At 55.0% G+C, this 24,981-nt stretch overlaps 1 protein-coding gene across 11 annotated transcripts in view; it reads left to right on the plus strand.

Annotated features, from left to right (window-relative positions):
* The window catches only part of ASCC2 (activating signal cointegrator 1 complex subunit 2), a 58,022-nt gene extending 33,363 nt beyond the window's left edge, over positions 1 to 24,659 (plus strand). For all 11 annotated transcript variants that reach the window (XM_056821521.1, XM_056821524.1, XM_016432542.2 and 8 more), the window contains 17 exons: positions 1,324 to 1,482; positions 2,541 to 2,711; positions 3,003 to 3,132; positions 6,166 to 6,233; positions 6,811 to 6,921; positions 10,163 to 10,275; positions 11,208 to 11,282; positions 12,644 to 12,751; positions 13,292 to 13,360; positions 13,832 to 13,906; positions 14,562 to 14,745; positions 15,314 to 15,537; positions 16,242 to 16,361; positions 20,428 to 20,655; positions 21,345 to 21,444; positions 22,484 to 22,563; positions 22,768 to 24,659. In XM_056821521.1, the coding sequence (XP_056677499.1) occupies positions 1,324 to 1,482; positions 2,541 to 2,711; positions 3,003 to 3,132; positions 6,166 to 6,233; positions 6,811 to 6,921; positions 10,163 to 10,275; positions 11,208 to 11,282; positions 12,644 to 12,751; positions 13,292 to 13,360; positions 13,832 to 13,906; positions 14,562 to 14,745; positions 15,314 to 15,537; positions 16,242 to 16,361; positions 20,428 to 20,655; positions 21,345 to 21,444; positions 22,484 to 22,563; positions 22,768 to 22,939 (2,187 nt within the window). In that variant the 3' untranslated portion in view covers positions 22,940 to 24,659. The remainder of the gene's footprint in view (positions 1 to 1,323; positions 1,483 to 2,540; positions 2,712 to 3,002; positions 3,133 to 6,165; positions 6,234 to 6,810; positions 6,922 to 10,162; positions 10,276 to 11,207; positions 11,283 to 12,643; positions 12,752 to 13,291; positions 13,361 to 13,831; positions 13,907 to 14,561; positions 14,746 to 15,313; positions 15,538 to 16,241; positions 16,362 to 20,427; positions 20,656 to 21,344; positions 21,445 to 22,483; positions 22,564 to 22,767) is intronic.
* The last annotated feature ends 322 nt before the right edge of the window (positions 24,660 to 24,981 follow it).

The raw sequence follows: 24,981 nt of genomic DNA on the forward strand, positions 1-24,981 counted from the left end.
GCTCTCTTAAGGAGTGAGCAGGAAAGTTCTCTCTCTAAGTTGAAGGCAGCAACATCTCCCATTCTTTCCAGGCCTGCTGACCGCCCCCAGCTTCCCTCAGTCTTAGATTATTCTCCCATGAAATTGGGTAGAGCCCAAGGTTCCAGAGTGCTGCAGCATCATCCCTCTTGCTTCTGGGTGACTCCCCACCCCCTTGCAGAAGACTACCTTCGGCTTGCAGCTTTTCTCATCTTGGTTCTAGGAGAACAGAGCCTTGTTCTGAGGAGGGCCCATGGGGCCCGTGGTGGTGGTTGCAGAGCTCTTCTGAAATTGCCCCTTTGTCTCTAAGTCTGGGGGGGATAGAAACACTTGAGGGTGGGATGCAGTGGCTTCTCAGGGCAGTGAAGAATGGGGGGAGGCTTCCCAGGTGAGGGAAGTTATACAGAAGAGGGATGAGATTGGAATAACCCAGAATAGAGGAGGAGGAAGGGGTCCATGGCACACACGAGGAGGGCTCTCACAGCCCCACCTCCTTTTAGAGGAGGAAACAAGCTAAATGGGAGGAGGTAGGAAGCTGGCAGAATCAGGATCCAAATTCAGGCTCTCTGACTCACCCCATAACACCATGCTGCTGCCTTTCATCTGGTTCTAGAAACCAGGGCTGCTTTAACTGGCAAAGAAGAGGCTCAGGAAATATGGCAGCCTGGGGAAGAAAGAGCAGGCCACAGGGCTTCTTGGAAGGAAAGGTTTCCTCCAAAGGTGGCTCGTTTCCAAGCATCCTGGCTGCCTCTGGAGGCAGTGGACTCCCCCTCACTGGGGAGCTTCCAAGAGCCTCTGGCTGGGAACAGTATCTTTTTGGGTGTGAGTGAGACTCGTGTCCCCTGAGGCCAGCTCTTTTTGCATTGATGTCTTTAATGGGAACTAAAGTTGGATCAGTTTCTTTCTGGAAGGAGTATACAGCCGATAGAGCCATGAAATTACTGGATTTGAGCTTAGGGCTCATCTCTTATCTCAGAGCTAAAGGCTTAGGGCTGGGGACTGTAGTGGCCCTGGTGGGAGGGCAGGTAGAGCTGCCCTTCCTCCACATGTCCACGCACAAGGAATCCAAAGTGAGTGTGCTGAGTACAGCTTTCCCTTGGCAGACTCCCCTCTCCCCTCTGCCTCAGTGCGCCATATTGTCTTCCCTAAAAATAGAGGTCTCTCTCTTCCTTGGAGAGCAGAGGGAGAAGTGGGCTCACTTCTCTCGTGAGTGGGGCAGCAGGTATCACCCATCCCTGATCCCTGGGACTTGACTCTTCCTGACTACCCTCCACCATGGTTGCTTATGGATCTTGGACTCCCTAGCACCCAGACCAGAAGGCCGACCGCTGCTTTGTGATTTACAAAGCTCCACCTGTAGACAACTGCGCCGCCGGTGTAGAGGAGTACCTGGAACGGGCCGCCTTCATCGCTGACGACCTCGACTGGCTGCTGGCCTTGCCCCATGACAAGTTCTGGTGCCAGGTAATGGCCCCTCAGCAGATGTTTAGGGGGTGTCACAGTGGGAGACGGTGGGCCCTGGAGTCAGGAAAACCTCAGGTCAAATGAAACTTCAGACTCGGAGCAAGTCGTTTTGCTTGTTTGTCTTGGTTTCCTCATCTATAAAATGGGTTTCATAATAGTGCCTACCTCCAGAGTGGCTATGAGGATCAAATGAGAGAATATTTGTAAAGCACTTGACTCGGTGCCCAGCACATAGTAGGCATTTATTCCCCTTTCCCTCTTCTGCCACAGGCACTGGATTTCTTAAGGAAGATGGGAATTATGAGGGTTTTTACAGGTGCTGTTTTTATTCCACATCTTGTTCTAAACATTTAAAGCAAATTACCGTGGGGGTTATTGTGTCTCACAAGTCATAATCATTGGACTGATTAGTGATGCTAATGATTTTAATTTTATTTTGTATCTTGATACCCTTATTGAAGATTTTAATTGTCTCAGTTAATCTTGTGGTTGATTCTCTGGGGTTTTCTAAGTAAATCAGCCTAGCAGAGGGCTGGAAATCCTGCCTCTACTCTTCATTACCTAGGTGACCTTAAACAAGTCACCTGAATTTGGGGGCCCTTTTTAAAATGATGGTTGGATTAGGGAGATTGACCCTAGAGGGTCCTTCCAGTTAGAATTCTGTAGTCTTAGTAGACATGGATAAAGTTCTTTCCATCATGATCTCAGTTAATCCTCACAGTAGAGCACAGGTATTGTCCCCACTTGGGACCAGACCTGTGATTTACCAGGGAGAAGGAACTCCCTCCACCAGCACACTGTCCCTTAGGATCATGGAGGCTTGTCTGGCTCTGCCCAGGGTGACTCAGTTCAGAGGTGCCCAAGGCCAGCCTTGAGCCCGGTGGCGTCCCCTGCCCCCCAGCCCAGCACCCTTTTTGTCTGGTACCTCCCTGCGGCCAGCCATCTCTGCTGGGGCTCACAGTGTCCTAGACAGGGCAGGTGGGTGGCTTGGTACCCTGTCTAATCTAGTCACAACTGGAATGTGCTCAGCTGCCCCTTCTATCCCGGTCCCCGAGCAGGTGATCTTTGATGAGACCCTGCAGAAGTGCCTGGACTCCTACCTGCGCTATGCACCCCGCAAGTTCGATGAGCTGTCTGCACCCCCCTCGGCGGTCAGCGACATGCAGAAACGCCTCCATCGCAGTGTCTTCCTCACCTTCCTCCGCATGTCCACGCACAAGGAATCCAAAGTGAGTGTGCTGGCCCCTTTTCCCAGGGAGGGCCATGGGCTGAGTGACCCCAGGGCACTCTGGACATGAAGGCTGGGGCTGGCTGGGGTGGAATCCCTTTATCCAACCCTGGCCTTCATCTGCCAGGACCAACTCTGGATCTCGGTTCTCCCTGGTTTCACCAGGCCTGCTTTCCTCCTCCTCCCTGCAGTTTCATCAGAGGAATAGGCCTCTTGCCCACGGACATTGGGGGAAGCATGGATTCCAGGTTTTGTTCTGTGAATTGAGCCCCTTTTCCTCTTGCTCCTATAGGATCACTTCATTTCCCCATGTGCTTTTGGAGATATCCTGTATAACAACTTCCTCTTTGACATCCCAAAGATGCTGGACTTGTGCGTGCTGTTTGGAAAGGGCAATGGGCCCCTGCTTCAGAAGATGATTGGTTAGTAAAGAACAAGGAATGAGGGGGTGCAGGGAGGAGCCAGGATTCCCTGAGCACAGGAGAGGCAGGGCCTCCACACCAAGGAGGTTTGAGTTCAAGTCCTGACCCTGTGGCCATTGGTAAATCCTTCCCTTCTCACCAGCCCGGACCAGTCTGGAGTCTCTGTTGTGGGGCAGCCACAGACCTACCTTTCCTTGTGTGGGAATGCCCTTTGCCAGTGACATCATGGGTCTAGTCCCAATAGCCCTCACTGCCATGTAGGACTGAAAGGGCAGCAGAGGGTAGTGGCTAGGCAGAAAGGCCTGTGTGTCCATGGGCAACTGGCCTCACTGCTCGGGGTACTTCCTGGAACCGGGATTTCACTGGCTTCAACAACTCCCAGTGAGGAAAGGCCTCAGGGCCCAGCCTGAAGGCTCTCTGAGTTCCATTCCAATTGAGGACTTCATCAGTGGGACCCAGGGGTCCCTAAAGAGGCCTGGGAGATTGAGCCTTCTCTGGGGATGGGTGGGCCTTTGATTTCTTCTGTGAGATGGGTCCAGAGTGATGCCAAGGACAGAAAGGTCATCGATAATGAGATCCACACAGCCTAGAGGTGGGCTTGGGAACCAGCACAAGCTAGCACGAGGGAATTCAGTGCCAGGCTGCTAGGGGGCTTTTTTTTCCCTTTGACCCTTACCTTCTGTCTTAGAATCAATATTAAGTATTGGTTCTGAGGCAGAAGAGTGATAAGGGCTAGGCAGAGGGGGTTAAATGACCTGTCCAGAGTCACATACAACTGAGAAGTCTGAGGCCAGATTGGAACCCTGGACCGCCAGTCTCCAGGCCTAGCTGTATCCACTGAGCCACCCAGCTGCCCCCCCTAGAATGTCTTGAGGCACTTTGTGGGCAGCCTGACAGTCATTGCTCCAGGGTGGGGGGAGCTCTGGCCTCCCTTGCTCAGAGGTCAGTGGGACTTTCAGAGAAATGGGTGCACCATGGACTTCGTTCTGACCTCGTGTCCTTTATTTGGCTGCTGGGGGTGGAGGCGCCAGGAACTGCTCATACTGCACACTTCTGTGAGGTTCTTTCCTCTTAAAAACAGCAGCCAGCCACCCAACCTGGTTATTAGTGTAACCAATCTGGGGCATCCTGTGACTCAATCCTGATGTTCAGAAGATGGGTTGAGGCCAGGGAGGGTGGAAGAGTGGCAGAATACTGGGCTTGGAACAGAAAGGACTTGGATTTGAATCCTACTTCAGACAGACTAGCTGGAGGACCCCAGACTTGTCCTTGCAGCTCTGTGGGCCTCAGTTTCCCCGTGTCAGCTTTGTGTAAGATTCAGATATGGAAATGTCTTAAAGCACTTAGAGCTAAACAAGCTATGTGCAGAGAGGTAGGCTGCTGGTGGCATTGTTATTCAAGTCGTTAATGCTTTGTTAACCTTTCTTCAGGAGATAAGGGCCATGGTCAGATGAATAAAGGGATGTGCTCTGACTGGCCCTGGGATCACACTGGAATATGGGCCTCCCATGAGGAAGCCCTGGGCTCTGATGCTGACCCCAGGGCCACCCAGCGGCTCTCTGCCTCCTCCCTTGCTGCGTCTCCTCACCCAGATTTCCTTCTGCCAGTATAGTCTAGAACTTTATCTCTGAGAAAGGGCAGAGGGGAAGTGACTCAGCCAGGGTCATTCAGCCAGTCTGCTGGAGGCCAGATCATTAGCCACTTGCTTGCTTGCTGGGTCAATCTGTCTGGTTCTTTGTGGTTGGATTGGGCCTTTCCAGATCTGCCCTCACCTGACCTGCCTGGAAAGTAGCTGGTTCAGGTATTACCCATTGTTCAGAGGAAGAAACTGAGACCCAGAGGTCAAAGGATTTACTCAAGATGATGGAAGCTAGGAGGGCCGCTCTTCCTCCCCCCAGACTTTCAGATCAAAGTACTTGCTGTGTGAGAGCCTAGTGGGGTGGGCTGAGAACTCTGGCATCCAATTAAACCATTTCATCCAGGGCTCGTTCAGGTGCTAAGTCTGAGGGTGCTGGAGCAGTCCCTGCTCTTCCATTCTCTCCGCACCTCAGCCCCTGCTGGGGGAGTCTGCACAGGCAGACCTGACTCCTTAGTCACGGGGGCGCCGATATCTGTCCCTGTCTCCTCTGACAGAGGCTTACTCATCCAGCACAGTCTGTCCTGTTCCTTCTTTCATCTCTGAAGCACATTGCGGGGGCAGTGTCACAGCTACTCATGGAATCCCTGGGGCCTGAGCTGCTCATGGTCAGAGAAAGTCAGCATGAGCAGGGCCCTCTCTGACCCTGGCCTGGCCACCAGGCGAAGCAGTCCCATCCTCTGAATGCCCAGAGGGCTCGAGCATTGGGCTCTTTTGATTGCCCACATTGCTGGGCTTTTCCTTGTCTTGTTTACTCTTGGGCCCACCAGAACAAGTGATTCTGGGCTCTCATCTCCGCCTGCTGGTGCTTGGGCCTGCCCATTCCCATCCTTTGCAGAAGGGGACTGCGGGCTCCTGGAAGCATTCCCAAAGGCATTTCATTTTCCCCGACTCCCTCAGGTTCTAAAGCTGGGCAGGGAGGGCCAGAGAGAAAACTGCTTCTCTCTAGAGCTCTTGGAAATGAGGGTATGGTGGTGGCCTCCAGGTTTCTTGAGCAGTAAGATCCTAGCCAGGGGCACATATGTGACTCAGTGGATTGAGAGCCAGGCCTAGAGATGGGAGGTCTTGGGTTCCGATCTGGTCTCAAATCCTTCCTAGTTGAGTGACCTTGGACAAATCACTTGACCCCCATTGTCTAGCCCTTACTCCCCTTCTGCCTTGGACCAATACACAGTACTGATTCTAAGGTGGAAGGTGAGGGGGGTGGGGGGGAGAGCTTGGAGGTCCCAAACATTCCATCCAGCAAGCATTGAGTGCCTACTGCATGAAAAAAATCAGAGATCCAAATGTCCAACCAACTAGGCCAGTGGAAACTGCCTGAGGCCCTAGTAACCCCATTGAGGAAAGGACAAAGGGCCCTCCAAAGCACTGACAGCCGTTCCCCTCCCTTTTTTTAGAAAACATCTTTATTCAGCAGTCGAATTATTACAATGATCTGGACGAAACTGTGCCCACTATCCTTCAGGTACTGACTGCCCCATCCTGGGGGCAGAGGGGGTGGGGGGCTGTGGAGGGAACAGTCTCTGGAAGCGAAGCCAAAAAGGGGGTCATGGAACTACCTCCTGCCAACGGCCTTGGTCCTGCCAGGCCAGGGACACAGTTGCCCAGCCCTGTCCCTCGCCACCTACCATGTCATGCCAGTGTTTGGTGAGAAAGCCCATTCCTCCTCAGAGCCAGGCCTGGGACCTGACGCTGGGCAGCCTCTTGGGATGATCTCCTTGGTTTCCCATCCCAGCCCCAATTGCCCTGTCAAACCACATTGGCTTGTTCCCTAAGACCTTAGAGTGGCTCTGGCTGCCAGCCCCTCCAGTGTTGCCCCTCTGCTGGCATCCTGTTAGAGGCAGTGGGCCAGGGGAAAGGCTCTGGAGTCAGAAGACCTGGGTTCACATTCCTATTGGACTAAATGGCCTCTGAGCCCCCTCCTAGTCCCTTCTGGATCTGAGGTCCCGTGGGCCTGAGCTGTTCTACTACAGAGAGTCTAAGCAGCCCTTGCCAAGCTCCCAAGCTGGTAGAGGGAGCATTCTGTGGCTCTTCTTCCTCAGGTACTCAGTGATATCCTCCAGCGGTGCGGCCTGCAGAGCGAAGGGGCCTCCACCGAGCCCCAGAGACTGGAAGAGAAAGTCAGAATAAACCCCGGCGCCATGCCTCTTCAGGTAAGCTCACTAGGCCCTTCCTCTGGGCATTTGGCCATTCCTGGCCTACCTAGGCTTTTAGTTCAGCTAGTCTACTTTCTTTAGAATTAAAGAGATTTCTCTCTCCCTCTCTGTTTTTCACCCTCCTCTCTCCTTCTCATCCCCCTTCACCCCCCCTCTTCTTCCTGTCTCTATCTCTCCTGTCTATAAAATGGGGATAATCTCTGTTTTACCTTCCCCACAAGATTTATAACAACTATGCAGACACATTTGCTCCTTCCAACAGCCTTTTCCATATGCTGCCCCCTGGGGCGCTGGCAGAGGAGGCGTGTGAGCTCATGGACATGGTATTCCCTTCAGCTGTGCAGATGGCAGCCCGTCTGTGCCTGCCCATTCTGTATAGCTCAGCCACATCCTCCCATAGCTTTTCTTTTGGGGAGGTGGGTTGGGGAGCCAAGGGACCCTTCTGGGTCCTGGAGCCTCTGTCGTGCATTATTCAGTCCTTCATCTCTCCACACTGACCAACCTTGCTTCTTTGTTCACTCATTCCTTTCTCTGTTGATATCCCTCAAATGGCTTCTCCCACATCAGCCTTTGTTTATTGTGGGTCTCAGACTGGCATATATATATGAAGCAATTTGTTACCCCCAAAGCACGAGATGTTTCAGAAGTATCTGACTAGTGTCATCCTTATCCCAGGCAGGCACATCCCAGATTCTCTAAATCACTTCATGCAGATCTGGCAGGCCCCAGTGACCTGCTGCTCTTGGCAAATAGGTCTTTAGAGCTGTCTCATCCAACCCTTTCATTTTACAGATGTGGAAATCTAGATTCCTAGCAGAGAAAGGACTTATCCAACATCGCTCAACCATTGTTGTCCCCATGTTATTGACACAACCCTGGATCACAGTGGGAAAGTCACTCAGCTCATGGAATAACTCACATTTCTAAAGGACGTTCCTTTGACCACTCTACCATGTCATATGAAAATCCATCAGCATATTTTCAGAAGTGCTGACTAAATGCCAGGCTCTGGGCATATAGAGATGAAATAGTTCCTGCCCTCAAGGAGTATACATTTTATTGGGGGAGATAGGTAAGAACATAACAGATATGATGATGGAAGTGGGGATCAGGAAATAGCTCAGGAAGGAAGGGAATAGTTGAAACTGAGCCTTGAAAGAAATCAGTCAAACATTTATTAAGCACCTTCTGTATGCCAGACATTGGAATCTTCTTTTTTTTAAAGTCCAGACCTGTTATTTCCCCCTAAAGCTTGCCCATGTTCTTGCCTTCCCTATTACTGTTGAGGACAGTACCATCCTCAGTCCCCCAGGCTCCCAACCTAGGAGACAACATGAACTTCTCACTGTTTCTCACCCCTTTCATCCAAGCTGATATCAACAAGGCCTGGCAATATCACTTCTGCATCATCTCTGTGGGTTTCACCTCTGCAGCATCTCTTGTAGGTTTCACCTCAGCAGCATCTCTTGTAGATTTCACACTGTAGCATCTCTTATAGGTTTCACATCAGCAGCATCTCTTGTAGGTTTCACACTAGCATCTCTCTGGGTTTCACCTCTGCAGCATCTCTCATAGGTTTCACCTCTGCAGCATCTCTCATAGGTTTCATGGCTACAACATCTCTCTAATATGGCACCTCCTCTCCTCTGACCCCCATGCAGACCCTCATCAACCTCAGACCTGAATTATGGAAATAGCTTCTAGTGGGGTCTGCCTTCCTCAAGTTTCTCCCCTCCTACCTTTCCAGTCTTCTTTTTACAAATTTCATTTTTTGAAACCCTTATCTTTTGTCTTAGGATCAATTCTAAGACAGAAGGGAGGCAAAGACTAGGCAAGTAGGATAACCATTGCCCAAGGTCACATAGCTAGGAAGTATCTGAGTCCAGATTTGAACCCAGGTCCTTCCAACTCTAGGCCTGGTGCTCAATATATCCATTGTGCTATCTACTTGCCCCCTTTTCCAGTCTTCTTAATACTTCATTCCTTGACACATACTTTTTGATCCAGAGACAATGGCCTTCTGTTCAATGGCTGTTCCATGAACAAGACTCTTCATATCTTAGCTCTGGGCACTCTCTCTAGCAGTCTTCCATGCCTGGAACACTCTTCCCTTCTCTGCTCCAGCTACTGACCTCCTTGGCTTCGTTTAAGTCTCAAATAAAATCCCAACTTCTGCAGGAAGCCCTCCCCAATCCCTCTTAATTCCAGTGCCTTCCCCCTTTAATTATTTCCTATTTTCTTGTATATCACTTGCTTTGTATATGCTTGTTTGCATGTCGTCTTCTGTTGTAAGTCATCAGTCTGTTGTAAGACTGTAAGCTCCTTGAGGGCAGGGACTGTCTTTGACCTCTTTTTGTAGCCCCAGCATTTTGCACAGTGCCTGGAACACAGCAGGTGCTTAATAAGTGTTGATTCATTGATTTCATTAGTAGGTAGTTCATAGAACATCTCCCAATATAGATGAATAACTCTTGTATAATTTTTCATCTTGGAAAGTTACCTGGGGCCCCTCGACCAAGAGGTTCCATGACTTTGTCCAAGGTCACACAGTAAGCCTAGGTCAGAAGGTTAGACCTGATCCCTGATTGTCTTTACTCCAAGGCTGCCCCTCATTACCTCTCCAAGGCTAATGTTATCATTCTCATTTTAGAGATGGGGAAACTGAGGCTCAGAGAGATGAGGTGACTGATTAGCCATTGTATAAGAAGTGTAAGGATTTGGGTCCAGCTGTAGGCTAGATTGTATAGGTAGAATGGAAGCTCCTTGAAGGGTATATCTTGCTCAATTCTTTTTATCCTCAGTGGCCAATATGGTGCCTGATGCATAATAAGTGCTTAGGAAATACTGATTGATAGATGGTTAGATTGACACTGAGGTCTCTTCAAGCTCTGAGGTTTGATGATTCTGTCTGGAAGCCACAGTTTGGGAATCAGGATTTGAACCTGTCTCCTTTCATAACCCCAAATCCAGTCTACCTTCTACCACACTGACTTACAAATGTAATTCAAGCAGTGACTTGGGAGAAGTGACTTGTCCAAGATCACCAAGTTGTTATTGGTCAATTCTTGACTTTCACCCAAGTCTCCTTCCTCCTTTCCCCTTGCTTCCCCCTTCACTGCTGTCTCTCACCCTTAGGAGAGGACCCTGGCTTTCTTCTTACCCCCATAGATACTTGTCTGCAGAACTCAGGGTGGCATTTAACCCTTGGGGCTAATATGAAGTTCTCTTCTGGTGCCAGGAATTAAGAGATGTGGTCCTCTACTTGTGTGACACAGCTACCACCCTCTGGGCCTTTTTGGATGTCTTCCCATTGGCTTGCCAGACCTTCCAAAAGCATGACTTCTGTTCCAGGTACAGCCTCAGGGCCCAGCTGCTCTCCAATCCTCCTTTGTTCTGACCCTTTAAGAAGAGGGTCCTCTGGCTTAATCTGCCCAGGTTTGGCCCTAATGATTTCCCCTTGTGGTCGTTGAGGCTCAAGGGCCAACCTGGGGGGAGTACTTCAGGCCATCCCTACCTTAGCCCTGTTTTGGGGCTTCTGTTAATGAAACAAGGTGCTTGTGTTTTCTGGTGCCCACCATATCCTGCTCTGTGCCCCCAGCCCCCCCCCCCCCCCCCCCACTGGGCTCCCTAGCTTAGGAGACTTAGCCTTGTTATAGCAGAAAGGAAGGGTCGTTCTGTAGGAGACATCCACTGGAATCCTCCTCTCTGCCTGAGGTGGACGGCTCTACCCCTGGGTCATGGGTTTTTATCAGAGTCAGTCCTGAGCACCCCTCAAACAGATCAGAGCGCACCTGGATCATAGGGAAGACAATTTGACCTTGGCACCCTTTGGGCTACTTGTGCTCATAGGCTCCTACACTTAGCCTGAGAGGTACCTTAGAGGCCCCCCTACTGGGCTGTGATAAAATGTGTGACCTCACTAATGTGGGGAGTCAGTGAGCAGTTAGGATGGGACAAGAGAATCCCAGGCAGAGGCGTTCAACCTGGATCTACACAGCAGTAGGGAAACATTGAGGTGTTTTGAGCAGGAGAGGGATGACTCACCCACCTGTGTCCCATCAGGGAAGTATTGGGGTGAAAAGCTTCAGCGGATCAGACTTACGGTTACTGAGGCAGGGGAGACAAGTAGGGTGGGTTGGTTGGTTGGTTGGTTGGTTGATAAACCCTCCCCCCCCTCATCTTCCTGGAGGAGGGACAGACGGCAGCTTGAGACTCTGGAGCTCCTGCCGGATGCTGGGGCTGGTGACCAGGTGCCCACCCTCGCCCTGCTGTGCCCTCCACAGACTGGCTTCTTTTTACGAGCTGTCGATTCCTGAGCTGGAGTCCGCAATCAAGAAGAGGAGGCGGGAGGATAGCAAGTAAGGACGGCCATGGACGTTGGCAGGATAACCAGGCGCTCCTCCCTCCGCATCTCACGTGAGCCCCCCATGAGCTCAGCGAGGGCGATCAATCATGAGATTGGGAAGAAAGCTGAGGCTGAGGGAGGGCTGGGGGGCCTGCCTGAGGTCCCCCTGGCCAGGAGTGTCAAAGCCCAGATTTGAACTTGGGACCTTTGACTCCCACTAGACCCTTCTAGACCTCAGATTTCATTGGCCACGGAGGGATGAAGGCTGCCCCTCAGGCCAGGGAGGGGACCAAGAAGCCAGGTCTGACTCCCAAGGTCATCTAGAGCCAGATCATCTGTCCCCTGATGGGCACCTACCTCGGGGAGCTTCCTCTCTTCTCTACCTTCCTCCTCTCTTTTCTCTTTCCCTCTCCCACTATACCTCTTCCCCCTCACCCCCCCTCCCCAACTCAACTCTATAATTTGAATGACCATGGGTCCTTGAAAAAGAAAAATTGACTTGTCCAAGGTCTCAGAGCCTCCTTCCCAGGCCTCTCCCATGTGTTCTGCTCTGTCTACAGCAGGTCTCAGAGTCTCTGGACACATCTCAGACTTGGAATCAAGCTCTGGCTCCCTTCCTTTTTACTCTTCTGTTCAGGTGTCACCTTGGGCTGGGTTTGAACATCTCTCACCAAGTCCCTTTCTCTCTCTGGGCCTCAAATTCTCCTCCTGTCCAGTGGGGAATCATTCTTCCCCTGGTGAGAGGACAGGGTCTGGGGGCTAACCAAGAGGAGTTCTTCAGAAGCTCCTGGAAGCTGAGGAGCTCTTTGGTGTTCCCAGCTGCTGGAGTGGTCCAATTACTGAGTTTCCAGGAAAGCATTTTTTCTTTCTTTCTTTCTTCTTTTCTTTTCTTTTTTCTTTCTTTTTTTTTTTTTGAGGTTTCTGCCCTGGCTCAGAGAGGAAGGAACAGGAGGAGGGCAGACAGCAGCCTGGGGCTGGTCAATGCATCCTCAGTGTCTTTGTACCTTCAGTTTAATTTCATTCCTTTTTTCTTTTTCTTTTTTAAAAATTAATATTGCTAGCTTTTGTTCCCTCATCAGTTCTGTTGCCCAACCCAGAGAGTCAAAAGAGAGAAAACCAGTGGAGTAGAACTCTCTAACATGTCCTAGAACCCAGTGTTGTATGCAGGCTCCCAAAGCCTAGGGACTTCTCAGCTCTCCCGTTGGGGTCAGGCTCCATCCTTTGGACTTGCCTGCCTCCTTTGGTTGTTCTTTGTTTTTCTTGGCAGTTCCGATGTGTCAACCCCCTTCTTCCCAGCTCTGCTTGCTTCCTGTGGCATCTGTTCCTGAAAGGCTGCCCACACTTTTCTGTCTTCCTCTTCTTTCCTTTTCTCAGGTTATTGGCTGACCTATGGCAGAGGTTTTCCCATTCTCGGAAGAAGTTGGTGGAAGTTTTTCATATCCTCATTAATCAGATCTGCCTCCTTCCCATCTTAGAAAGCAGGTACTGCCTCACCCATCCATGGAGGGTGCTCAGCAAACATGTACTGAGATAAGCTCCTCGAGGAGCTTCCAGGCCACTGAGGGACAGGAGATGCTTGTGCTGGGTGCCTTAGGCACCGAATGGTGACGGGAGAGAACTGGGCCAGTTTGGACAAGGGTGTTTGAAGAGGGGCTGGGATGGGGGTTACCTGGAAAAAAGCGGTGCTTGAGCTGGGCTTTGAAGGGTGAGGAAGCCATCAGCAGGTGGAGGTTGCTGTGGTAGGACTGTGTTCCACCTATGAGCAGCAGCCTGAGGAATGAGGTTGGGGAGCAGCTGATGGCCAGTGAGCCCAGACCTCAAGGCCATCAGAAGCTTCTGCTGCCTCTGTGGTTGTCTCTGTCCCTTTCCCATCCTTCTCCTGCTGTGGTAGTGAGCAGGAGCCCAGGCAAATGGCATTTTTCCTGGCCTGTCCATAATGAGATCGTTATGGGGTAGCAAGATCAGGGTCCTATGTGGTGACAGCAGTCTGGCCCCAACCGAGTCTTCCTTTCCCCTGTGTAGCTGTGAAAACATCCAAGCCTTTATCGAGGACTTTCTTCAGATTTTCAGCTCCCTGCTACAAGAGAAGAGGTGAGTTCAACAGGCCCCAGTGCCAGTCTCACACCAGGCAGAGCTGGTCAGTGAAGAGAGCATGGACCTAGCACCCCTTGACCCAAGTTCCAATCCAGCCTCGGAGGCTTCCTCCCTGAGTGTCCCTGGATGAGTCACTCCACTTCTGCCTCAGTTTCCTCATCTGTAAAATTGGGGAAATAACAGCTTGTTCTTCCCAGGGTTGCTGGGAGGATCAAATGAGCTATTTACAAAGTGCTTGCAAACATTAAAATGCTGTAGAAATGCTAGTTATTGCTAGTTTATGATGGTGATGGTCCTTTGGACAAGGGGGTGGGGTTCTAGAGCTGGGCAGGGGGCTAGACTGCATGACCCCTGATCTCCCTTCTGGCTTTTGGGATGGCTGATTGCATGACCCAGAGTTGTCCTCTTGGCACTCCGTGGAGGGGTCCCTCCCCACCTCCCTGGTCACCTCGACTTTTGGCTCCGCAGATTTCTCCGAGATTATGACGAACTCTTCCCTGTGGTGGATGACGTGAGTTTGCTGCAGCAGGCGTCTTCAGCCTTGTATCCTTTAACAATAGTTTGTCTGCCTGGAAAGGGCCACCTGAAAGCAGTGAGTGGGCGGGAGGGTCATCTCTGTAGGCCAGGGCCCGCCTTGCAGAGGGCTGGGTTGGATTCCTGCCACCTGCCACAGTGGAGGCTGGTGACCCTGGGGGCAGGGAGAGCCGTGCCATATTGGGGAGATGCCCCAGCCCCTGCCCAGTGGGGCCCTTCCCAGGCAGGAGGACAGAGAGGGAGGAGTGAGTGTCTTGTCTGTGCTCTGCCACAACCCCCAACACAGCCTAATGGTGGGGGGGTTGTCTTGGCTCCCCACTAATTGCCTAACGTATATTCTTCCTGCAAGTCCCCTTTCCAATATGGCCCAAATTTCTGCCCGTTTCCTTGGCAGCCGAAGGATAAATAGGCTGCCCTTACATAGTGCTCTGAAGATTACAGTGCGCTGTACTAGGAGCTGGGGGTGTTGTTAATCCCCATTTTGCAGATTTGTCCAGGTCACACGGGTGTTAAGTGTCTGAGATGGGATTTGAACTTGGGTCGTTCTGACTTCAAGCCTGCTGCTCTGTTCGCTGGGTCTCCAGAGGAGGGGGCCTAAGCGGGCACTGAGGCTGCAGAAGCTGGAGGAAACAGTGAGTTAGACACCCTTAACAGGTACCCCCAGGGATGAGACCCGGACTGCCTACATCCTACAGGCCGTGGAGGGGGCTTGGGAAGGTGTGGACAGGAAGAAAGCTTCCACCACCAAGGACTCATCACCATCCAAGGCTCCTGAGAGGCCTCGGGCGTCAGAGCCAAGCCCCAGGGCAGCCCCCACCCAGCCGAAGCCTGCTAACCATGAGGATGAGGTCGGTCCTGGGGTCTCCGCCCCCTGTCACGTGGCAGATCTTTGAGGAACCCCCATTTACAAAGTGGGAAACTGAGGCCCAGAGAGGGGTGGGGCTGGGAGCTTGAGGACTGCACCAAGGTTTCTTTCCACTGTAGTTGGTGATTCCATTACCTGTCATGGCCCATCTGCTCGCTAGCAGAGGGACTGGGAGCCTCCCAGCATCTCCCTCAGTGCAGTTGCCCAGCTCTGTTTGGGCTTCCAGGAGGCCTGAGCCAGGGGCACATCACCATGGAGGGGCCCGAATAGCCTGTTGTTCTGATGTAGGTTACAGGCAAAGGAGCCCAATGTAGGACTCGGGATCAGCCGCAAAGCCCGGCGCCAGGCTTAGCCCCAGAGGCCGTGCTCTGCTCCTGTTAGGGGCTGTCAGTTCCGAGTCGGGATTCTGGATTCCAGGCTGGGACTGTCAGTGACATGCCCTCATTTTTACAGTGGAGGAAACTGAGGCCCAGGTCCCACAGCTAGTCCTGGCCAAGGCAGGACAGTCCCCTGGCCCCAGCCAGCCTCTCACTCCTCTGGTTATCCCACAGTGTGCCGGGGCGGCAGCCGCTGCGCCCGCTGCCACCGCCCGCATCTCTGGAGTCGAGCTCGACTCCCTGATCTCCCAGGTGAAGGACCTGCTGCCGGACCTGGGCGAGGGCTTCATCCTGGCCTGCCTGGAGCACTACGGCTATAGCACGGAGCAGGTGATCAATAACATCCTGGAGGAGAGGCTGGCCCCGGCGCTGAGTGGCCTGGACCGCAGCCTCAACAGGTGAGCTCTTGAGGACGTGGGGCGGGGGCACAGAAATGACCAAGTCAGGGTCTCCTCAGCCTAGGCAGAACCCCCGACATCAGCCCTGGTGCTTTCCTAGGATTCGATTGAGAACCCCGAGAGAGCCATCGGGGCTTCTTCACTGGGGCCTGGAATTGGCTGTTGAGAGAATGGTTTCCCTCGGCACCCTCTTCTCTGTTGGACACTGAGAGGCGGGAGAAGGTCCTAAGAGGTCAGCTGAGCGCAGAGGGCTCCAGGCTCTCCTTGTAGAGGGAGAGGGAAGGCAGGAGCCTTGTCCGGCCCCAGCTTCCCCCCTTTGCTGGGTGTCTCACAGTGACCTCGGGGTTCCTTCATCTCCAATCCTTGGACTTTTATGACTCCTTGAAATTCTAGAAAAAACATTTTGAGAATCTGATTTCATCTGCGTCTGATCGCGGCCCTTCCCTGCCTTCCAAGGTTGTTTTCAGGAGTTGCTGTGGCCAAGTCCCTGGTGGTGGGCCTGGCCTCGGCCGCGCCAGACTGAGCCAGCGCCATGGCCGCATCCCATTCAAAGTCAAAGCAAAGAGCTCTCCTTCTCTGCCCCCAGGAATCTGAGCTCTAGGCCCGGGCTGGGTGACCTCCTGGGCTGCCCGGGCCTAGAAGGCAGAGGGAGCCTGGCCCCGGGGCCACCTTCTCAGGCTCTGTCTGTGCTGTCTCTCCCCCAGGCAGATGCAGCCAGGCCCGACCCCGCTGGTCAATTCTCGCCATAACGTTTTCCAGAACGACGAGTTTGATGTGTTCAGCAGAGACTCGGTAGACCTGTCTCGAGTGCAGAAAGGCAGGAGGTGAGTGTGGCCGCCGGATCTGGCCTCCCTTTTGGATGTCCAGATGTTTGCGGGCCTCCAGTCGGGCAGGCAGCGGGACCGCCGGCCCGGCCCGTAGTGCTGAGACCCGCCTCCAGCCCTTTGGTTTGCCTCCTTAATGGACAGTTACTAGCCTCGACCTTCAGGCCGCATTCTGCTTATCTGTAAGGTCCCTGCCAGCTCTGGGTGGGTGAGGCCGGGAATTTGGAGCGGAAAGGGACCTCGGGGGTCCAGCGTCCCCGGCAGGTGGCCAGCCAGCCTCTGGAGACCTCCCAGGACAGGGAGCTCACGACGGGCTCTGGGCCACCTCTCTGCCACCCGTTTGCTTGTTTCAGAGGGCCCCGGCTCCTGGTGCAGAGTAGGCACTTAACCAGAGGTGGTGTTAGGCCAGGGAGAGGCCTGACTCGGGGCTCGTCCCCTTTAAGGATCCCCCAGGGCCGTGGCCAAGGAGGCCGAGTCTCCTCTCAGGCGGCTCTGCCCCAGCGCTGGCCAAGCAGTCTAGCTGGCTGGGCAGGAAGCGACTACAAATTGCTTAGTCACCTGCATTGCAACATTCCCAGATGCCAACCTCGACATCCTTATCCTGCGTTGGCAGCTGTGCCAACGCAGGGCCCCTGGACGTGCTGTGGGGGAAGGGCAGGAAGGAAGGAGAGTGACCTGCTGACCCAGAGGGCAGCCAGGCCCACCCTCGGCCTCCTTGCCCCCGTACAGGCTGGGGGCTCAGGCCAGCTCCTCGACCCAAGGGCCCAAGTTTACTCCAGAACCCCAGTGTTGTGAGCTGGTGACCTGGGGCCCTTCGCACCCAGCAAGCCATTTACCCCCGCTGTTGAGGATGGCCCAGGAGCCACCGCTGAGAGCCCCCAGGATTGTCCAAAGCAGCTGCCTTCAGGGAAGGCCTCCATTCCCAGGCCATGGCAGACACCCCCACCAGGGAGGCAGGTCCCAGGGGTATCCTTGAACTTCTTCCAGCCTCTTTGCCCTGAACTTAGCACAGAGCTGGGCACAGTGAGCTTGATGAGAGGCTGTGCCAGGCACACTGGGGGCCCTCCACAAGGCTCCAGTCTAGTTGAGGAGCCCAGAAAGTGAACTAGAGAGAAGAGGCCCAGGGTCAGGGCTGACCAGAGGGTCACTGGGTCCCCCTCATCCCTCCTACCCTGTGCCACCCCTGACAGAGCTCAGATGCCTAAGAAGAGAATGTCTTAAGGCAGCAGCTCAGGCCTCATTGCCGGCAGAGGGGGGCCAGGGCATGGCAGGTGGGAAGGGGGAGAGCTGGCCCAGGGAGGGGGGTACTAGGAAGGCCACGCTTCAGGCTGGGGCTGAGAGGAAGGGAGCCTCTCCAGCAGGCCTTGGTGACCTTGGCAAAGCTCTTCTTTCTCAATGAGCTAGAAATTTTTGTTTTTTATTTTTTAATTGGATTTTATTTTGTTTTTTCCCCAATTACACGTAATAGTTCCCAACATTTTTCAAAGAATGTCAAGTCTCGAATTCTCTCCCTCCCCCAGATGGTCCGCAGTCATAGCTTTTACATGTGCAATCACAAGAGTTTTCTGTATTAATCCTTTTGTGGAAGGAAACTCAAATGCTAAATATTAAGAAAGAAAAGGGAAGACCTTTACTTTGGTCTGGATTCAGACTCCGGCAGTCCTCTTTCTCTGGAAGCAGATGGCAGCTATAGAAACATTTACTGATCCCCTCCTGCGTACGAGGCACCAGGCCCTGGGCCCCCCATTCCCTCCTCAGAGGGCTCCCAACTCCCCTGGGGGCCAGTGGATAGGGTTCTGCCTCTGGAGTCTGGGAACCCGGGCTCCTGCCTCTGCTGCTTACTCTCTGTGGACCCCGGGCAAGTGTCTGGGCCTCAGTTTCCTCTTTGTGAAGGGAGGTGGTTGGACTAGGAGGCCTCTGAGGCCCCTTCTGGCCATAGATCTCAGAACCTGCGATGGATTGGATCAGAAGGGGAAAACTGAAAGATGTCTCATCCTGTGGGTTGCTCGAGGAGCCAGGTGTTCCCAAGGCCACCCTTGGAGAAATGCCAGCCTCGTGGGGCTCAGAGAGGGAAGTGCACTCAGCTGGCTGGCTCGGTGCCACTTATGAGGTCATGGTGGCATGCCTGCTGCACTCAGGTGTCCTCCCAGCGGGTGGCTCTGGGGGAAGGCACCCTGCCATGGGCATTGCCGGTCATCCATAGAGCGGTACGAGGTCTCAGTGGACTGACAAAGAACCCCTCAGTCTGGGCATGGAAACCCAGGGGAGGGACCCTCTGCTCCCAGGCTGCCCGGGCCACATTGGGCTCCGATCCTTGCCAAGGTTTTCCTGACAGAATTGGAATCTGCTGCCTGTACCTCCCCCCACCCTCTGCCCTCTGTCCTGAGACAGTCCCTCACATCCTTGACATCAGTGAGCTGGACTTCCCCTGCCCCCGGCCCTCTCCCTCGTCACTGATGTGCACGTGATAGGATCCAAGGCCCTTCATTAAGAGACAGTGGACTTGGACTTCAGAAGAACTGGGTTCAAATCTCATCTCGGCTCCTTGGTTTCACCCTGAGCAAGGCACCCAGCCCCTCTGAACCTCCATTTCCTCAGCTGGAAAGTGGGGATAATCACAGCCCCTTCCTCACAGGGTTGTTGAGGAATAGACAATGCTTGCGTTTGTAAAGCCCTCTGTGCGTGCGTGCGTGTGCGTGCGTGCGTGTGTGTGCGTGTGTGTGTGTGTGTGTGAGAGAGAGAGAGAGACAGAGAGAGGAAGAGAGAGAGAGAGAGAGAGAGAGAGAGAGAGAGAGAGAGAGAGAGAGAGAGAGAGAGAGAGAGAGAGAGAGAGAGAGAGAGAGAGAGAGAGAGAGAGAGAGAGAGAGAGAGAGAGAGGAAGGAGAGAGAATAAGAGAGTGGGGGGGACAGAGAGGGAGAGAGAGAGAGACAGAGAGGGAGAGAGAGGGAGAGAGAAAGAAAAGAAGAGAGAGAGAGGGAGAGAGAAAGAGAAAAGGAGAGAGAGAGAGAGACAGAGAGAGGGAGAGAGAGAGGGAGAAGGAAGGAGAGAGAATAAGAGAGTGGGGGGGACAGAGAGAGGGAGACAGAGAGAGAGAGAGAGACAGAGGGAGAGAGAGAGAGAGAGAGACAGAGAGACATGGAGAGAGGGAGAGAACAATGAGATTACAGCTCGAGCTGCTCTTGGAATCATCCTAGTCCTGGCCATACCCTGGGAGACCCTCTGAAGCTTGATAACTTAGGATAACATTTACACTGTTTATGTTGATAGAAATGGTTTTAGATTACAGTTATCTGTAAAGTGACTGTTTCTCTGTATTTTTATTGCCCTTTAAAGGTTTTAAAATATCTGACCCGTTACATCACGTGGTCCTCACAACAACTCGGAGTTAGGTACTGCCGGTATGATACTCATTTTGCAGATAAGGCTGTAAACTGAGGCTCAGTGCCTAGGGCCACTCAGTCCCAGGACTCTCTTTCCTTGTTCTGACAAGGACTCTTGGGGCCATTGAGAGGCTTATTCTACCCAGAGATAAACAAAGAACTTTGTAACTCAGAGTGGTCCAGTAGTGAAACAGGCTGCCTGGGAGAAAGAGTGAGTTCCCTGTCACTGAAAGTATGCAAATGTTGGCTGAATGGCCCTTGGTTGGGAGAACAGAAATGGACTTCAAAGGTCATCTGGTCAGTGAGTGAGGGCACTGAGGCCCAAGGGGGAGGCAGGCTTCTCACGAGGTGCGAGGAGGAAGACCCTTTGGGCTGTTTGTCCCCCTCCCCTCCACAAGGATCCATCTTGGGCATGGAAGCATGACCACTGTCCGGGCTAAAGAGCAGCCAGCCCACAGCCCCAGATAGACTCCTAGACCTGCCTGCTGGACACTCGTTCTCCTGCTGAGTTGCATTTGTGGCCTGCAATCTTGTCCTGATTTTCCTGGGCTCTCTGACAGGCTAGTCTGGCTGCCTTTGCAGGCCTGGGCTGTGGGCCTGGAGAAGCCGGCCCTGCCCCCTGCTGGACCTGAGCAGCCCCTCCCACTTCTCTCCTCCCTCCCCTCCCCCTCTGCTGCCGCCTCAGGAAGGGTGAGAACACCCGGAGCCTGCTCAATGACAAGCGGGTGGTCCAGGAGCAGAGGGAGCGCTACAGCCAGTACAGCATGGTGGTGGACGAGGTTCCTGTCCAGGAAGGGGCCGCAGAGGGCCAGCTTTGCAGGGACGACTACGAGGATGAGTACGATGACACATACGACGGCAACCAAGTAGGCGCCAACGACGCCGACTCGGACGACGAGCTCATTAGCCGGAGGTGGGGGCAGGCCCGAAGGCTGGTGCTGAGGGGTGGGGTGGGGGGAGGCTGGACCCGGAGGAACCTTGGGGCCATCGGCTCATCCACCCACCTCATGTCTGAGGGGAACTGAGGCCCGAGAGGTGGGGCAGGAAGGACAGAGGGCCGGGGCCCACTGAGTGCCCAGCCTGCCCTCAGGGAGCTGCCATTCTAGGGGGCACCTTCTCTGCCCCTGCCCCCCAGATGCCCCCATACTGCCAGGGGCCGGGCCTACCTCAGGAAGAAGAGCCAGGCAGAGCCCCCTGCCTCATGGCTCCTGGCAGCATGGCCTCCTCTCAGGAAGACGTTTTCTTCCTACTCCCAAGCCTCTTCTCCCTCGAGTTCCCCTGTTTATTCCCCTCCCTCGGCCGGTGGCCTCCATTCTCCAGGCCTGCTTATCCTTCACTCGCTCAGTGATCCGTCAGCGTCCAAAAGCCTCCCTCCCTCCCCGCACGTCCTGCTCAGTAGGGGGCGTTTGTGAAGCGCCTGCTGGATTGCTGAGCAGCCTTGTCTCGGGGGGCTCCCAGGCTCGGGCGAGGAGGACTGTGGATGGATGGAGAGAGGGGGGGATGGCTGATGAAAGGGTGCTGCGGCCAGCACCCTCTGAGCTGTGTGGGAGGAAGAGCACCCCAAGACTGACCGGTGCCCCCCGTGTGTCTTAAATCCGTCAGGCCGTTCACCACGCCCCAGGTGCTGAGAACCAAAGTGCCTCATGAGGGGCCTGAGGAGGAGGAGGAGGAAGAGGAGGAGGCTGAAGAAGAAGGCCCGAAGGTACCGTGTCCCCAGTCTGGGCCTCTATTTTCTCCGCTGTAAAAGTCCGGGGGTCTCTGCCGTCCCTTGGGCCGGTCCTCGGGGTGATGGGAGGCCGGGCGGGGAGAGTGTGAGCGGCCTCGGGGTGAGGGAGGGCCTGCCCTGCGCCAGGCACTGTGTGTGCTGAGGCTTTGACGAATCAGAGACCCGACTTCAGTCCTGCCTCTGGCACTTAGCAGCCGACGTCCTGTTGAAGTCACTTCCCCTCTGCCTCAGTTTCCTCGTCTCTACAAGTGGGGATAATAATAGCAGTGACCCCACAGGGTTGCCGCAGGGCTCACACGCCCCATCCGGCCATTAGCTGTTGTCAGTCACGCTAGATCCCTGCTAAGAGGCGCCTCCTCTGGGCAGCGCAGCTAGCAAGCGCCCAGAGGCTGCCCTCAGAGGGTCGGTCCGGCTCCACAGGCTCCACGGGCTCTCGGGGCCCGGAGAGGTTCGTCAGAGTCCTGGGGAGTCAGGGAGGGACTAAGCACCCAACCCTGGGGAGGGGTTGGGTTGGGGCACCTGAGGAGGGCCTCGAGGGATGGGAAGGAAATCGGCTGCCCGGCCTCCGGCGAGGTCAGGAAGGGCCCAGCCACATGGGAATTCCTCCACACAACCCCGGGGCGCTGCTCAGTGACCATCTGCTTGGGGCCAGTCAGTGCCAAGCCTGCCTAGCTGTGACCTTGGATAAGTCATTTGGCCCCTTCCAGCCTCCATTTCCTGAGATATTCCAGGGAGAAAAGCTCCTTCCTCCCAGGGACATGCCTGGCACCCACTGTGGAGCCAGTTTACAGCCCCTGGGCTCCTGGTCTGGGCCCTGGAGGCCTCCATGGCCTCCCCTGTAAACTGGGTCCAGGACACTGTGGGTCCTGGGCCTCGGAGGCTACAGAAGCCTCGTCTTGCTGGAGGCCTGGCCAGCCGCCCTCTAAAGGCGTCCCGGGCAGGTCTGTCCATAAGGGCCTCAGCCAGAGAACGAGGTCTGGCTGGGCCCTTGAGCGCGTCTCCTCTCCCCCCGCAGCCGGATCACTTTATCCAGGACCCCGCCGTGCTGAGGGAGAAAGCAGAAGCCCAGCGGATGGCCTACCTGGCCAGGAGAGGGTGAGCAAGCGGGCCGAGGGATGGGGGGCCGGGAGGCGGGGCCTCCTGCGTCTCAGCCCTGGGACGCCCCCTCCCCGCTGCCTCTGGCCTGGTCCAGGCGCCTGCCCTGCCGTGGAGACACGGGGTCCACCCGTGCCCTGCCGGCGTGTCGGCTCCTCCTTTGGGCCTCCCCGGCGCAGGGCTGACGGCGCTTCTCTCGCCCAGGTACAGGCACGACGGCTCTTCCACAGTCACTGGCAACCCTCGGGGCCACGGGCAGAGCCGAGAGACGACCCAGGAGCGCCGGAGGAAGGAGGCCAACAAGGGGGCCAGAGCGAATCACAACCGGCGGCTCATGGCCGACAGGAAGAGGACCAAAGGCATGATCCCGTCCTGAGCGTGTCCCCACCCCCACCCCCACCCCCGGAGGGCCCCCGGCGCCCCGGCCCCCCCCTCTAGCCAAAGCATTGACCCTGAGGCCGCTGGGGATTCCGACCGCTCCCTGGGGCCGAGGCCAGAGAGCTTCTTGTCTTCCCCTCCATGACCGTCAGCTCTGGAGTCCCGCTGGGAAGCCGGGCCAGCGGCGACTCTAGGACCTTCCCTCTGAACACCGAGTGCCTTATCCACGGTGGCCGACTCCAGGCCCGAGGTTTCGAGCACACGGCCCGGGCGGCCCTCGGACCGGGCCCAGGACAGGCCTTCCTCCTCATGCAGGGTGTGGCCGGGCTTTTGGCCGGCGCGGCAAGAATTCTGTATATAAGACCCACAATAAACTCTCTGAAGCCATCAGGCATTGTCCGTGGAGGCCGGCAGGGCCCCCAACCCTCCCCGGGAGGCCCTCCTCCCCGCAGAGCCCGGCTTCCTCATGCCTTTCCTGACTCACTCCATCCTCACGGGAATCCCACCACTTCCCATTTTACAGAGGAGGAAACCGAGGCTGGGGGCAAGGAGGGACTGGCCCCTTGGGCCGGCATCAGGGCCGGGAGCAGAGCCCAGGTCCCTCGCCTCAGGCCGGGCTCCACCTTCCCCAGCATCGGGAAGAAGACGGGAAGGAAGGGGAGCCCAGAGCACAAATCCCCAGGGACCCCCATCACACACTCAGCGCTTGTAGCCGCCCGCCGAGGATGCCAGGGAAGGTGCTGGCGGCTGCCCAGCCTCTGGCCACCATCCCCATGGACGGGCCCCCCGGGGGGGGAGACGGGAGACCTGGGGGCAAGGAGGGGGTGCAGCTTCCATTCCCCACCCCAACTTCTCAGCAAAAACACCTGACCTCCAGCCCTCTCCCTCCAAGTTCCTGTTCACGTAGCTCTGCCAGGCACTGGGGGGGGGGACACGTGGCAAGGGGTGCCCGTCCCGAGGCCAGCACCCTCCAGGTTACAGCACAGCTGGGGAGGCGCATCCCTGGGAGTGGAGCAGGGGCTGTAGTAGGAGCTCGAGCTCCAGCCAGGCTCGGACACACAAACACACTCAAGGGTGCAACGTTACACACACACACACACATAAGACCACGAGCCCACAAGGGGTGGCCCGAGGTCCTGGAGGCCGAGGGCTGAGTGGTCGGTGCAGACAGTGAGTTTAGCGGCCGAGGGCAGCAAGAGGCAGCTGCGGTGGGCAGTCTATGCAGGAGGAGGAAGGAGCTGAGCTGGCCTCTTCCATTCGCATTCCTTTCACTGCCTCCATCCTGGGGCCATCTTGCTTTCCTGTCCTTGACATTCCTGCCCAACTAACTAGCAACTTTGCCTCCCAATCACTTGTGCCTTTGCTCACAACTGTTCCTGATGCTGGAAATGTCTTCCCTCTTCTTTGCCTGTTGACTTTGGACCCACCCTTAAAAGCCCAATTCCAACGGCACCTCCTCCAGGAAGCCTGTCCTGATTTCACCCCCACCCTCTCACGGAGCACTTTGTTTTGTAACACTCTAATGCACTTATGGAATACTCTGTACTCTAACTCTGGTGGTCTCTTCTCCTTCTGTTAGACTGTAAGCTCCACGAGGGCAGGGACTGTGTCTCTATGTCTTATCTGACTCTGTAGTTACCCAGAGCACCTAACGATGCCCACCCTGCACGAGGCTAAGGGCTTAAAAATAAACATTTGGTGGGTATGAGACCTTGTGATTGGAGGTGCCCGGCTCTACTCACTCTCTCCCTCCTCTTCCCCCCAAGTTCTTCTCAATTCCCAGGAACTTGGGCTCCTGCCTTCTCCCTTTTGGCCCCATCCTTGCTCTCAGAGCTTCCTGGTGGTAAATGGGTGAGGCTGGAAGAGTCCAGCTCCCTGGGGAGGGAGGGGGATTCACTCAGTCCTTTCCAAGTGCTGAGCTTGCTGTACCTGGGTAAAGAGATGGTGGGCTGAGGGGGCAGCTGGATGGCTCAGTGGATAGAGTGCCAGGCCTGAAGCCAGGAGGTCCTGGGTTCAAATCTGGCTTCAGACTTTAGCTGC

Source organism: Monodelphis domestica, chromosome 3 (assembly GCF_027887165.1).
Source record: "Monodelphis domestica isolate mMonDom1 chromosome 3, mMonDom1.pri, whole genome shotgun sequence".
NCBI classification, from domain to species: domain Eukaryota; kingdom Metazoa; phylum Chordata; class Mammalia; order Didelphimorphia; family Didelphidae; genus Monodelphis; species Monodelphis domestica.